This window comes from Epinephelus moara, chromosome 24 (assembly GCF_006386435.1).
Source record: "Epinephelus moara isolate mb chromosome 24, YSFRI_EMoa_1.0, whole genome shotgun sequence".
Classification (NCBI taxonomy): Eukaryota; Metazoa; Chordata; class Actinopteri; order Perciformes; family Serranidae; genus Epinephelus; species Epinephelus moara.
The window spans coordinates 28,286,956-28,300,550 of record NC_065529.1 but is presented as its reverse complement, the minus strand read 5'-3'; the positions used below and the strand labels follow the sequence as shown (position 1 = coordinate 28,300,550).

Below are 13,595 nucleotides of genomic sequence, written 5' to 3'. Positions count from 1 at the left end.
CTAGACTCCAGCATTATCGCTCCCTGCAGATATGTTAACATTAGATATTGGGGAGTGCTGGGGTTGAGGTGGGGCTGAAAGAGCAAGCAGCAGTGCTGATGCAGGACAGCAGCGGAAGAGACAATGCAAATGGAGAGCTGGGAAGATTTTGCAGCTTAAATACACCGCCAAATTGGGAGGGTGTGTTCTGTAGATGACATATGGAGTGACGTATGATGTGTGTATGAATCAGTGCAGCTTGTGTTGACTGCCTGAACTCGCTCCATTTATCACCTATAAATCGTTCGCTAAGTAATTCATCATTTTGAGCAACTTGTAAGAACAGAAAGTCATAATTCTGATTCCTGCTGCCCAAATGTGAATATTTTCTGGTTCCTTTACTTCTCTATGACAGTAAACTGAATATCTTTGGGTTATGGACAACAGAAAACATTTGAGGATGTCATCTTGGGCTGCGGGAAACACCGTTCAACATTTTTCACCATTTTATGACATCTCATTAGACCAAGCAATTAATCGAGAAAATAATCAACAGATTAATCAACAATGAAAATAATAGCCCCATACTTCACTAGATGTCATTGTACTTTTTACCACATTTGTCGTCCGGCTTTAATTACATTTCAGATTACAGTTTTTCATACTCTTCCTGTCCAGTGAAAATCTCCACGTTGATTTTAGCACAACCTTAAACATCTACTGCAGTAAAATGCAACATACACATTGATGCAGCACTAATATTAATCCAAAAACATCATATGTAATAGTATAAAACACTGACAGGGAACATATTACCGCACAGTGACTAATTTTACTTTCCATACCTTAAGTATATTTTGCTGCTAATACTTACATAATTCAATTTAAATAAGGTTTTTATTGCTAGACTTTTAGTTGTAGTGGAGTATTTTCATAGTGTGGTAACAGTACTTTTACTTGAAAGTATTGTATTCAGGGTTTTCTTAAACAAAATGTATCAACTATAACTCATACAGAAGCGAGCCACTAGACATTTGTGGTGGTGTATTTATCTGCAGAGACTCTGCTCTCTGCCTGTATTTTCCTATTTTTTTATTTTCTGTGTTTTGGACATTTCTAGACGTGTACCCCCACAGCACTCAGGTGAGGTCAGGGCTTTATAAAAAGGTGCCGACAAGGTGCCAGACGGTGAGCAGGAGGCATCCAAGAGAGTGCCAAAAAAGGCATATTTAGCAAGTGAAACGCCAAATGAGTGTACATCCATTTCAACTTTTGTTGGCGAGCATGTTGACAGTCCTGCTTAGTACATCTTTAAGTAACTGATCTGAATCCTTCTTACACCACTGTATATGTTTATATATATATATATGTGTATATATATATATATATATATATAGCTCCACACTAAAGATGTAAAGCCTGAAGGCATAAAGACGCCTGGTCCTATTTTAAAGCAGGATTTTTTTAGTCTGATTACAATGACGAGGACTTTAAAGAATATCCTGGATGTTTGTGGAAAGGTTTGTAAAATATTTAGAATTCATTACGTGTTTCATTCAGAAAATCATGTGTGTAAGTCAACGTCACACAGCCACCACACTGCTTCTCTTCTCTTTACCCTTCAGGTAGTCTATACGTATGCTTGAATTCATTCTGTTTGTGCAGTCAGTTGAACAACAGCTTTTTTTAGCACTTTAGCATTTTGTGTTTTAGATGTTTTTGTTTTCCATGTGAATGCACCATGGCAGACGCTGACTCTGTTTGTAACTCTGGGCAGACTGACAGTGGTGACTTCACATACATACAGTGTGTACTACATTTATGTGTTGTGTTGGTTGCTGGATAAACTACTAACACAAAACAATATCCCTATAGTGAATAAAGTACAACACTTGTGAGTGCACTGCTTACCTCTGTGAGGTGAGGGTTGGGGTTGAAGCCACACTGGTTGCACACCATGGAGCAGCACTGTGTGCAGGTGTTGAAGTTCGGCTTGTCGTCCCCAGTGCCCATCAGGTCGGTGGTTTTGCAGACGGGGCACAGTTTGCTGCTGGGCATGGGTGCAATTTGTGGCACAGAGTAAGGGGAGGTGGGTACGCTGCCTCGGTCCGGGGACACAGAGGGGGACCTCCCAGTCCTGCTGCTACCCACATCCACATGCAGACTCTTCCTGGCCACATGGCCCTGGCCCTGCTCTCCTTGCGGTGTGGCGTGCTGAGGGGTGTCGTGAGAGGCCAATCTGTCCCCTGTCCCATGACCACTCTGGACTCCTGCTTTGGGTCCCGGGTCTGACGGAGGTGGTCTGGTAGACATGATAAAGAGAACGCAAAAGTGGGTTACAATTGGTGACACTCATTTCTCTATACTTAGTTCCCTTTTTTAAAAGTATTCAGACAGCTCTCTTCAGACAGTACAACAGGTGAGGCTCTTGAGACTGTTTTGGTGTGAATTGCAGAGTGTTAGAGATATCAGCCGTAGAGATGTCTCCCTTCTCTCAAATATAATAGAACTAGATGGCACTCAGGCTAGGAATCAGTACTCAATACCTTTATTGTATGGACCTAAATAACCCGTTACCAAGTAGTATCAAAGCTTCTCAAGTCAAACAATACCTGCATTCACTCGTTTTGGTACCCAGATCTAGAAAAAAGGCTAGGAAAGTCAGGAACACTTTAGTCAAAGAAAACTTAATTTCCATTTTCAGTATTATATTTGGCGATATGGATCTGTTCTGGGGCCCCTCTGCTTTTCCTTGGGCCTACGCAGAAAGCCTCTTCCATGTGCCTACATGGAAAGCTGGGGCGGAGAGAGCACATCTTTCTGCCCTTCCATGTGCAAATGAGGAAAGCCTGAGGCAGAGAGAGCAAACTTTTCTGCCCTTCCATGCACCTACATGGAAAGCCTACAGCAGGGAGAGCAGCAGCAAAGACCCCCAAGAACAGAACAGAGCATCAATGACAAACAGAAATGACAATGATAAGTCAGACACAGCATGAAAAGGAGGAGCTGGGGTGGAGGCAGGTTGCAAAGAGGTTTGCAGAGGAAGCAGTAACAGTAGGCAGGCCAGAGCAGTTTAAATAAGGCGCTCTGTATGAGATTCGCCAATTGGTTGCATAGAAAGGAAACATGTGATCTATAAGCTGACTCCCTTCCATCAATCAGCTGCTTCATCAGTTGAATGAGCTGTGTGAGATCAGCTGATGTAGCTGGGATGTGAGCTGAGCTTGACATTGTGTCCTGCCTGAACTAACGCTATGCTCAGTTTGTATGGTTTGCTAGACTCACAAGTCAGTCTTTAGACGTTTTGCTTAACTAAAGACTGATGTCTTTCTCCCTGATTTTGTGTTTAGATGGGCGGATACAATTTCAGAGTTTAAAAAAACTCCCTACGTTGCAGAAACAATTGTAAATCTGCAGGGCGGTCCTTCGGTGGCTCGCTGAACTCTTGTGCTTGTAAACATAGTCCGACTAGAAACACGTGTAGCGGTACAAAATGGCTCAAGTCGCTGTAAGTCCTTCATTTCCACAATCTTTTGGACTGAGCACACGTTTGATAAAACGGAGTTAAATCTCTCGGCATCCATTTTCAAGCTCTCTGTGTGTTAGTTTCCTTGCGGACGAAAAAAAAGGGGGAGCGCACATTTCCGGGAGGGCGTGTACTTTTCAAAAATGCAAGAGGCGTTGCTTTGTTGCCGGCCGTTTTCTCCGGTGTGTTAAACACACTTTAGAAAGGAGTGTCCCCAGACTATCAGAAGGCGGATATCTCTGATTGTCCGGTGGCGAGACTAATGGTTTGCTTACAGCTAATCACAGCAAGCATTCTTTGAGTGCAGTGCACTTGGCGGAGTTGGCAGTGTAGTGTGCAAAGGTGCCACCAAAATGTTTGGAAGTATAAATAGCACTACAGGTAGGAGGAAAAATATGTATTATTGATTTTGGGATGAAGTGTTCCTTTAATTTCAAGAAGGAGCAGTACCTCTTATTTCAGCCGTGAGATGCACAAGGTCTACATGCCATTAAAAGATTTTATTGGTGTTCATAGTGTGATATCAGACTACTCAAAACCTTGGCCGACAGAGAGGCATATGTTGAATATTTTATATTGCCTCTATCAGTTTCTGTGAAGTGCTCCTTGTGGCTTGTTTTCACTCTTTGAAGCTGCTCTGGCCTCTGCGATGTGTTTAGGTTGTAACAAAGGTAGCGCATCAGACAACGGCAGTGTAAACTCTCGGTTTTCTTGCTCATTCCGGCCCTCAGGCGTTATAGCCAATAGTTAAACAGGAACGGAGGATTTCCACTGTCATAACAATTTAGACCTTGTTTTGTCATGCCCGTCATCTTCAAAGACAGTCACAGCAGCAGCTCTGCATCCACAGTGAGAGAATGGTGGAAATAAAGGGAGGAATAAAGGAATTAAAATAGAGCATGTCAGCAATTATGAGTCACAGCCGATGAATTGAGCCGCTGCACAACTCTAACCTTGTTCCACTCTCCACAGGAGTTCTATGTTCACCGTAGAGAGACCCCGTCAAGAAAAACCTGCACTTTTCAATCCATCACCGCACTGTTAGATTTGAAATTCAACACAGTCCTGTCAGTGTGCTGACCACTGCTCTCGCTCTGTTTGACACCAAACTGGACTATGGAGAATATTGGTAAAGCAACTGACCACTGATATACACAGATTGGACAACTGAAGTCTTAATCTCCCCAGTGTCCTCACAAGATACAAGGTATTTTCACTTAATAATCATCACTTGAATGGCAAAGACACCAAGTGGAGTCTCTTGTGATTTATGCAAAGCCTCGGGCATGGCTTAATGAGACTCAAAGAAAAAAGAGTTTAAACTCGAAGACACCTTTTCAAAAGATTTCTTTAGATATTATCATCCATCAGCAAATGGGAGTCCGCTGAGAACAACTTGTGGCTTTGTGTCTAAAGCGCTACAAATTAGTTGCTTTATCACAAAGTGGATAGTGAAGGGTTTGTAAGCCGCCAATCTTTTGTAATGGGAGCTCCCTGTGAAACAGTATCCCAGTGTCACTTAAAGGAATGGTTGAACATTTTGTTATTTCACTTGTTCCCTGTCTTGCAGCGAGTCAGATGAGAAGATTGAGGCGAGTCTCATGTTTAAATATGAAGCTACAGCCAGCAGCTGGTTAGCTTAGCTTAGCACAAAGACTGGAAACTGAGGGAAACAGCTAGCCTGGCTCTCTCTGAAGCTACCAAAATCCATCTAAAGAGCTACCAACATCTCAAAAGTCTTTGGTGGTTGCCTGGCAACCACACAGTAAGGACAAGACTGAAAACAAGCTGCTCCAAAGGCCACAAAATAGTCAGCATATAACATATAACTGCAACATTAGATAGAATTTGTTTAGTAAGTGAGCTCTAGAGGGGCTGGTAGGTGGGTTTTGTGACCTTAGGGCAGCTAGCTATCTCCCATGTTTCTGGCAGGCCTGCAGGAACAGGGCCGGACTTTGAAGTCAATTTAGTGACCAAACTGTGCAATTATAACCTCAGGTCTGGTCATATGACGCCATGGGGCCCAAATATGACTTTTCCCATAGCAGGTCATTTTTTTAAGTACATGATCTTCCCAATACAAACACGTAAATAAACCTTATTTACATAATCATGTCCTAAAACTTGTAAAATTCACTTATAGCCAAATCCAGGGTTTTTATGAACTGTCATTCATGTGAGTGAGCCCGAGACTTAGCAGGTGGTAGGCAGGGTAAAAGGAAACACTAGTGCGGTTGTTCAATGGGCCCATTGAAGGGAGGATCCAGGTAATTGACCTAGAAGAAGGGTCTGAAATTACTTATCCATTAGAAGCGGGTAAATTGTTGGCAGTGGCTGGTAAAGGCGTCAGGACATCCATCACTTCGACAGAAAGGGAAAACGCAAAACAGACATGTTCAGTAAGGTTTATTATATGATACAATAGAGCTACATATTTGAAAATCGTACACAACTTCTACATAAAAGCAGCTTCTACGGTGTACATCCTGTTACCATCCGTTTTAGTTTTAATTGACATTCATTCATTTTTTTTCATTTTCCGTAACCGCTTATCCTGTTATGGGGTTGCAGGGGTGTTGGAGCCTATCCCAGCTGACACTGGGGGAGAGGCGGGGTACACCCTGGACAGCTCACCAGACTCTCACAGGGCCAACACATAGAGACAGACAACCATTTACACTCACATTCACACCTACAGCTGATTTAGTGTCACCAATTAACCTGACATGCATGTCTTCGGACTGTGGGAGGAGGCCGAAGTAGCCGGAGGAAACCCACGTTGAGCACCACAGATTTCAAAAGTGGCAGATTAAATTTCTGAGTGCCAGACAAAAAAAACTTGCCTGCAACAATGACAGGTATGAAAAAAGTTAATTTCAGATCCTGACAAACGTTTTTGGGCCTCCTGCGCCTCTTAGCAACTTTCATAGGAACGAACTATCTCCGTCTGTGTCCAGTTCTCCTTACACATCCATGGTTTCCAGTCTTTATGCTAAGCTAATCTAAGCTAACAAACTGCTGGTGAGAGCGGTATTGCTCCTCTCATCTAACTACTGGCATGAATGTGAATAAGTGTATGTCAAACTGTTCCTTTAAAAGATCTCATATGCACTCTTTGGTAACAAGCACACACTGAACATCATGTTTTGAGAGATATATGAATGCCAGCTTTAATAAAGCGATAACAGAAAGCAGTTCTTTCCTCTTGTGCTAAATATTCCACAGGCCACTAATGTGTGCAAACATCAGAGCCTCTGTGGCGTCTGACACAACAACTTTGATCAAAATGTGAAATTCAAATCAATTTTCTGTGTGAATACAGAATAAGGAAATATCACATCAAAGGTAAGTTCAGTAACATCTCGGGAGCCAGGTGTGCCCATTTCTCTAGTATCCTCCAGCAATGTTGCACCAAACGTTGTAACTGACAATACAGATTCTGAGAGCATAAATCAAAGTATTGGCTGCTACAAAGTGCCGACCTATTGCATTACTTTGAAAGGGTTTCCTTAACAATCAACATCTGGTCATTTTACAAATACTATATGTAGAAATCTATTATCCTTTAAAAACACTGCTGCACACTGACATCTGACTTATCAAATATGTCTCCTGGAACAGGAGAAATGATCGGATGAGCAGGTGTTTAATTTTAGCCGGATACAGTATATCTGTATCAGTATCCCTATAATGGAGATTCTATATGTTTCTCATTGATTTATCCTGCTGTCCATTGCAAATGAAACTGGTAACCTCAGGCTTCTAAGTGAAACCTATCTCCTGCCGTCCATTTAGTAATATTTAAAAGGTCAAACCAGAGAGGTAGCAGATGCATCAGACTTGAACATGTCTGAATGCATCATTTGTTTGCGATGGCTAAACATCAAGTGGCTCATAAATCTGCCGTGAAATGCTCATCGACGTAGGACTGCTGTTTTCTCAAGGTTTCAGGAATGTCAGTGACCACTGACTTTTTGGAAGTAAAATGGAAGAAGGTAATCGTTTTTTCCCCCAGAGGGAAATACTTTCAACTTCCTAACAATTCAGCGGGGTGGATTTAATCGTGTCATGCTGTGACTGCTGGACACCTTGCTTGTTAGACAAGAGGTTTAATGTGTTAAAGTGTTTTTCATCAGCTCCTATTACCAGGGTTACAGTGGGACAAGGGGGACTTGACACACATCTAAGTGATTTCTGTTGAAAATGATGACAAATGCATCCTTGGAAAGAAGTAGTTTTTGGCTGCTGTTGTTAGCAGCCAATAGCTACATTGTGCTGCTGGTAATAGACACAAATTTAATGTAATTAATTGTTTCAATTATCCAAACCTGTGACAGTGGCTGTGACAAATAGACCCCAGTCAAAGCTGTTACAATATTCACTAAACTAATTATAACAGGCTCTGACAGAGGTGGATGGCAGTGTTAGAGGCCACGCCGCTTCTTTTTTTCCATTTTTTGCAGACGTTTCATCTTTTAGTACCGCACAACCTCGGCAAACCCTCAAAAAATAATTGATGAGGGGCTGAGACGCGGACGAGGGAGAGATTACTGTAGAAACCATACAGTCCCCGTCATATTGGTCAAGGAGGAGCTGTAGCGCTGAAACTTTAAATCTCTCACCTGCAGTGTGTTACATAAGAAAAGACTCGCTACATGAAGCAGACTACATCAGAATCACAACAAGTAGCCCTCAGACCAAAGACGGCACACACACTGTGCTTTACAGCTACGTTTTGTTTTACGGTGATTGTTCGAGTGCCATTCGGATGAGCGGCAGCATGCACCATAGCCCCGATTTACGCCTCTCATGTACTGCCAATACACTTAAGTCTCTGAGCTAAGGATTTGATTTCCTAAACATATATATACCTGGCAATCTTTGAAAAACCAAGAAGGTGGTGTAACAACAATTACTGCTGTTCAGATGGTGTTTCCAGAAACTTTAAAAAACATCCCATCCACTGCACCATAAAAAAGATTTTTAATCTGTTTCTTGAATTGCAACAGGGTTCTGGGTTCGAAACTGCTGGCTGATCTTGAGGCCCTCTCTGAGGAGTTTGCATGTCCTCCCCGTGTTAGTATTGCTTTTCTCTGGCTTCCTCCCCCGATCCAGAGAGACTGAGGTCAAGTTAATTGCTGACTTTAAATTTGTCATAAGTGCTGATGTGAGTGTGAATGATTGTCTGGCGACCTGTCCAGGGTGTACCCCGCCTCTCGCCCAATGTCAGCTGTGATCTGCTCCATTCCCCACCACCCTTAAGAGCATAAGTGGCTACAAAAGCTAGATGGATGAATGAATATCGCTATACTGATGTTTCTTTCCAATATTTTACATTTTCATACAAAATGACAGTTAAATATTTTGCTTGTGTTTTACAAAACACAGTAAAGACATGTCACTTCTGGTTACTTGAACTAGAAAATGGAGTCGCAGCGAGGAAAAGGTGTTACAGATCATTTTTATCGTTCAACAAACAGCATATTTTCTTCCTCCAGATGGTTAAAAGAGTCCTCAACAATTCTGTAAATCTATTCAGAACAGCGGTAACTGTTACTAAACAACCATTTTGGTTTTTCAAAGATTGTCGGGACTGTATTTTCTGGAAAATCGGATCTTCAGCTCAGCGTCTGTGATGTAATGAGAGGCAAAAACCTGGGTGAGGTGCATCAATGGGCCTGCTCCGAACTACACCAACCACAGTGCCAAAATACACAGAGTGCCACATGGAAGTTGAGCAGAGTTAAGCTTCAGCCATAGTTTAATCCCAGTATGTTTGAGATGGAGCATCGACAGTCTGGGATAATACAACGTGTGCTGGTTCAGTCAGCTTAACCACGTACAACCAATGTACACACATTCAACACCAGCATAACTTCGAGCATTTCAGGTCACTATGACACAAACTTCCAGCTGTTTGCCGCTGAAGTTGATGCATATATCAATTATTTTTTTCACTTGCCCAGTTGAGCAAGTGGGTCAGAAATCTACTTGCCTGAAGTAAATGTTTACTTGCCCCTTTACCCGACTTGCAACCAACTGCTCAATACATAGTTGGGAGTTTCGCCCACATCCTTTGACGCCACCCCAACTAAACTTGTTTCCAGGGGTAACTGACATGCTTGCTTACACTTACACACTCATGAACTTTGTCTTTATCTGCCACCATTTTTTAGCAAGTGCCTGTCAATACTGAGCATGTGCAACTCTCAACAGAGGTAAGAAGAAGCGAGACAGCTCACTCCTCATCAGCTCCAGTAAAAACAATACTTTAATCCTTTTTTTACCACTTGCCTGATTGGGCAAATGATTTGCTACATTTACTAGCCCGACGTGGTACTTTATTTGCTCCGTACAATCGGACAATCCATATTGTTGAGCCCTGATTAAGCTTTCACAGGCGTTGGTGGCTTTTAAATTAAAGTGCAGTGTCAATGTTTGGACATCTGGACAACAATGCCACACTGCCAATGACTCATAGGTAGCAACTCATTCTCTGTATCCTACGGCTGTCATAATGTCATAAATAATAAGCAGTGCTTTTGCATTATTTGAGTTGTGATAACCATTTGGTATGTGTAGGCTGCACGGTGAACACTGCTTCCATTGCTTAAGGTGAATTAATTATGAGGGCATACTGTTTGCACACTCTGTCTTTTCCCAACACGACTGTATCCATCATGCTCATGCGAACTGTAGCTTTTTGTTCGGCGTTTGTAATGGACTTTTGATTTATACTGATTTAATGATTTGCATTGTTTGAAAAAGGCTGAATCAAGTAGCTCGCAGCACTTTATAACACATGCTATTACATGATGGAGCATGTACGGCTCTGCACTGTTTCAGCTGTTAGACAGAAAACAATGAGGCGATAATACAGCCGCAGCACATTGGGCGTATTGTTGGAAATATCCTGAGCTTGTGTTCAACACAAGGCAGTATTTCTTACTACCCTGAATGCTTGTCAGTAATGGTCATCAGGTCAGGGAGACTGTGCACTTAGTCAAAGCTGTTACGATTAGAGAAGAACACAACCTCTGTGGTGCTTTGTGGAGCAGAAGCGTTGGGTGACTCCCATAGCTTCATGGACTCCTATATAGACTCAGATTTAGCTCTTTGACTGCCATGAATAAAACATATCATGGAGCAAAAAACGCCTATATGGCATCCCCTTTAATATGGTTATATATAGCATATTATGTCCCCATTCATATTAATAGGCAAATTCATAAAATGCTGCAACTCGTTTTAATTAAGATGAAAGCCTCCTATCTACAGTCGCAACCCAGCCACCGTCTCACAGTTTCTTACACTCTCACAAGTTCTTTGTGGAAGAGTATTTTAAGGGAAGATTCAGGCTGAATGTGGGGGCCTTGATCTTAAGAAGCCCATTTTAATCAGACATATCATACACTCTCTGTCACCATCTCTGTATGAACACGCTCAGTCTCTCAGCGCTCGCCATCACCTCTCGAGACACCTCCGGGTGGGTACCAGAGAGAAATCAAGATATGAAAGAATCATGAGGTTACATGGGAGCTGTGAGCCTTTCAACCTGCCCCGCAGTGAATGTACAGGGTGAACAGGGAGTGCTTTTTCCCAAATAGAGACATTATTTAAGACATACATTTCTCTAGTTACAGCAGCAGAACACGTCCACAGCTTCACATTATACCTCACGATCACTTTGTGTACTGACACAAGCCTTGAACGCAGGTCTGTAGCATGAGGACAACATCTTCCTGGAAGGCAGGCTACAATGGCAAGTATGGAGAGACTGTAAGCAGGTGTGGCAAATCCAAGACGCAGCTGTGCCTGTGCTCTGCGTGTGCGTATTCAGGTCTACAACTGTTGAACTGTGTAATTAAGGCAATATCAGATCTTGTTGGAAGGGTAATCCCTCCCACACACCCACACAGAAAACACAGACCTACAGGCTACTACGTGTGATTAAACGCTAATGATCTAGGCTGGATGTTGGAGAAGAAGGCTAATATTTTATCTGATTACATAGCCTTGTTGCAGGACTACAATGGGAGTTTCCATATGCAACAGCCAAAATAATAGTAGTATTGACAATCCATGGCTGCCATAATATGTCTGGGCTCAGTGTCTGGGTTTCTCATGGAGACATGCAAACACTTCTTTTCCACTATAGTAGTGACAAACAATTCCCACCAGCTGCATATTGATTTGATTTAAGATCTGATGAGTGAGGCAGGCTGCATGGCATATGCGTTACGCTCCTGTGCTCACAATGACGCTGTCTGATGGCAGCACTGTCACCCTACACAACGCTGACATCAGGATACAGACGTCTCCCCACAAGCAGGAAGGTGATTTCTCACAATGACTTACCGGTTTTCACGTCGAGACATGTTCAGGAAATCAACCTGTAATGCAGCCGCCTAGAGATCCAGTGCACTTTGCATCATTTACTAATTTATTTATCACCTGCAGCTATGAGGAGGGGGACATTAATATTAGTGAGACCCATTCCGAAGTGTTCATATAGACTTGGCACTGGCTCACTATGAGGAGAAAAATGTCGCTCTTTCATTCATTATACTTCGCCACTGCTGCCTGGGGACAGACACCGTGAAAACGGGCGTAGAAATCCCTATTGAACCGTTTGAAAGCTATATTATTGATTCTCCATCGAAAGCGTTTCATATTAAATTTGACTTCGACCCAAATTGACGTTGAGTAATAGGGTGGTGCTGCCAACAAGCAGAAATGGGTCTCAAAAGGGGTGGTGAATTGTGTTGACAAGGATATTGAAATAAATAATTAAGCGCCCATTCAAGTCTATCTCCACGCAGTCGGTTGATCCTATAGCCTATCCACGTCGTACAGATGTACGGTACACGCCACGCTGCCGTTAGCCTCCCCTGATTTCTGCCCACAGTTTGGCGGTGGAGCGTCCTAGCTATCGCGGCTACCTGTTAATCCCCGGCCCGGGTGCAGCCCCACTTCCTCCGGCTGGCGCTCCATTGCTGGGCTTGATGAGCTGTCCAGAGTCCGGTGGTGCTGAAATGGAAGCCGGAGCCCCCGCTGCAGGGACGGCGGGGCCGGGCTGTCCCGCCTGTCCCTCCCCCTCCATGCTGGCCTCGTTCCCCATCGCCTCGGGATCGGTCTCGACGGAGAGAAACGATGTTGTAGATGGTTCTACAGCTGTGGTGGAAACTCAGATGAAACTCAGCGCTGCTCCCCTTCCGCCATCATCACCTACAATTCAGCATCCCGCACGGAGCACGCGCGCTGACGGAGAGGGCGAGGGAGCGCGCTGACGCAATGGGTGGGAACTGGAGTGGCCCGTACGTGCGCGCTCGCGACGCTCGGTTATCTCAAGTCACCACGCAAATGCCTCTGAGCCCTCCGTGGCACATGACTGGAGACCACTGGGACCTCCCTGATTCAATTCACGTCATAAATCATTTGTTTTTTAACCTAAACGACCGGAAACATCTCACATCATGGCCGCGTGTCTGGGATGTGACAAGCTTTATTACATCTGTCTATATTTAGCATTTTCGTCTCCGTGAACCAACAGAAGTTTCACACACAGTGCAAATTATTTGGATATTTGATCACAAAATTGAATCAGTCAACCAACTAATCAGCAACTATTTTGATAATCAGTGTGGCTAATGTTTGACTATTTTTAGGAAATGGTTCCAGCCTCTGAAATGTAAAAAATTACCAGTGATGTTAGACTTTTATATTAAACTAAATACTTCTGTTTTTACTTATTTATTTATTTATTTATCGGTATTACTTGAACAAAATAAGGATTTAGAATTTATTTATTTATTTCTTAATTTATTTATATATTTTTTGCTATTACTGGGATAAAACAAGGAATTAGGTTTTTTTAAAATTTATTTATTTAGTTATATATTTTTTGCTATTACTTGGACAAAATAAGGAATTAGGATTTATTTATTTATTTATCTATAGTTTTTTGCTTTTACTTGGACAAAACAAGGAATTAGGATTTTTTTTGAAAATATTTTCTGACATATTATTTGCTATCATTATTTCTATATTTATGTATTTGGATCCTCATTAGCCACTACAAAGGTAGCAA

At 42.6% G+C, this 13,595-nt stretch overlaps 1 protein-coding gene across 2 annotated transcripts in view; it reads right to left on the bottom strand.

Annotated features, from left to right (window-relative positions):
• The window catches only part of bsnb (bassoon (presynaptic cytomatrix protein) b), a 106,511-nt gene extending 93,762 nt beyond the window's left edge, over positions 1–12,749 (bottom strand). For both annotated transcript variants that reach the window (XM_050038855.1, XM_050038856.1), the window contains exons 1-2: positions 12,448–12,749; positions 1,891–2,281 (exon numbers count right to left, since the gene is read on the bottom strand). In XM_050038855.1, coding sequence (XP_049894812.1) covers positions 1,891–2,281; positions 12,448–12,626 — 570 coding nt within the window. In that variant the 5' untranslated portion in view covers positions 12,627–12,749. The remainder of the gene's footprint in view (positions 1–1,890; positions 2,282–12,447) is intronic.
• Between the last annotated feature and the right edge of the window lie 846 nt (positions 12,750–13,595).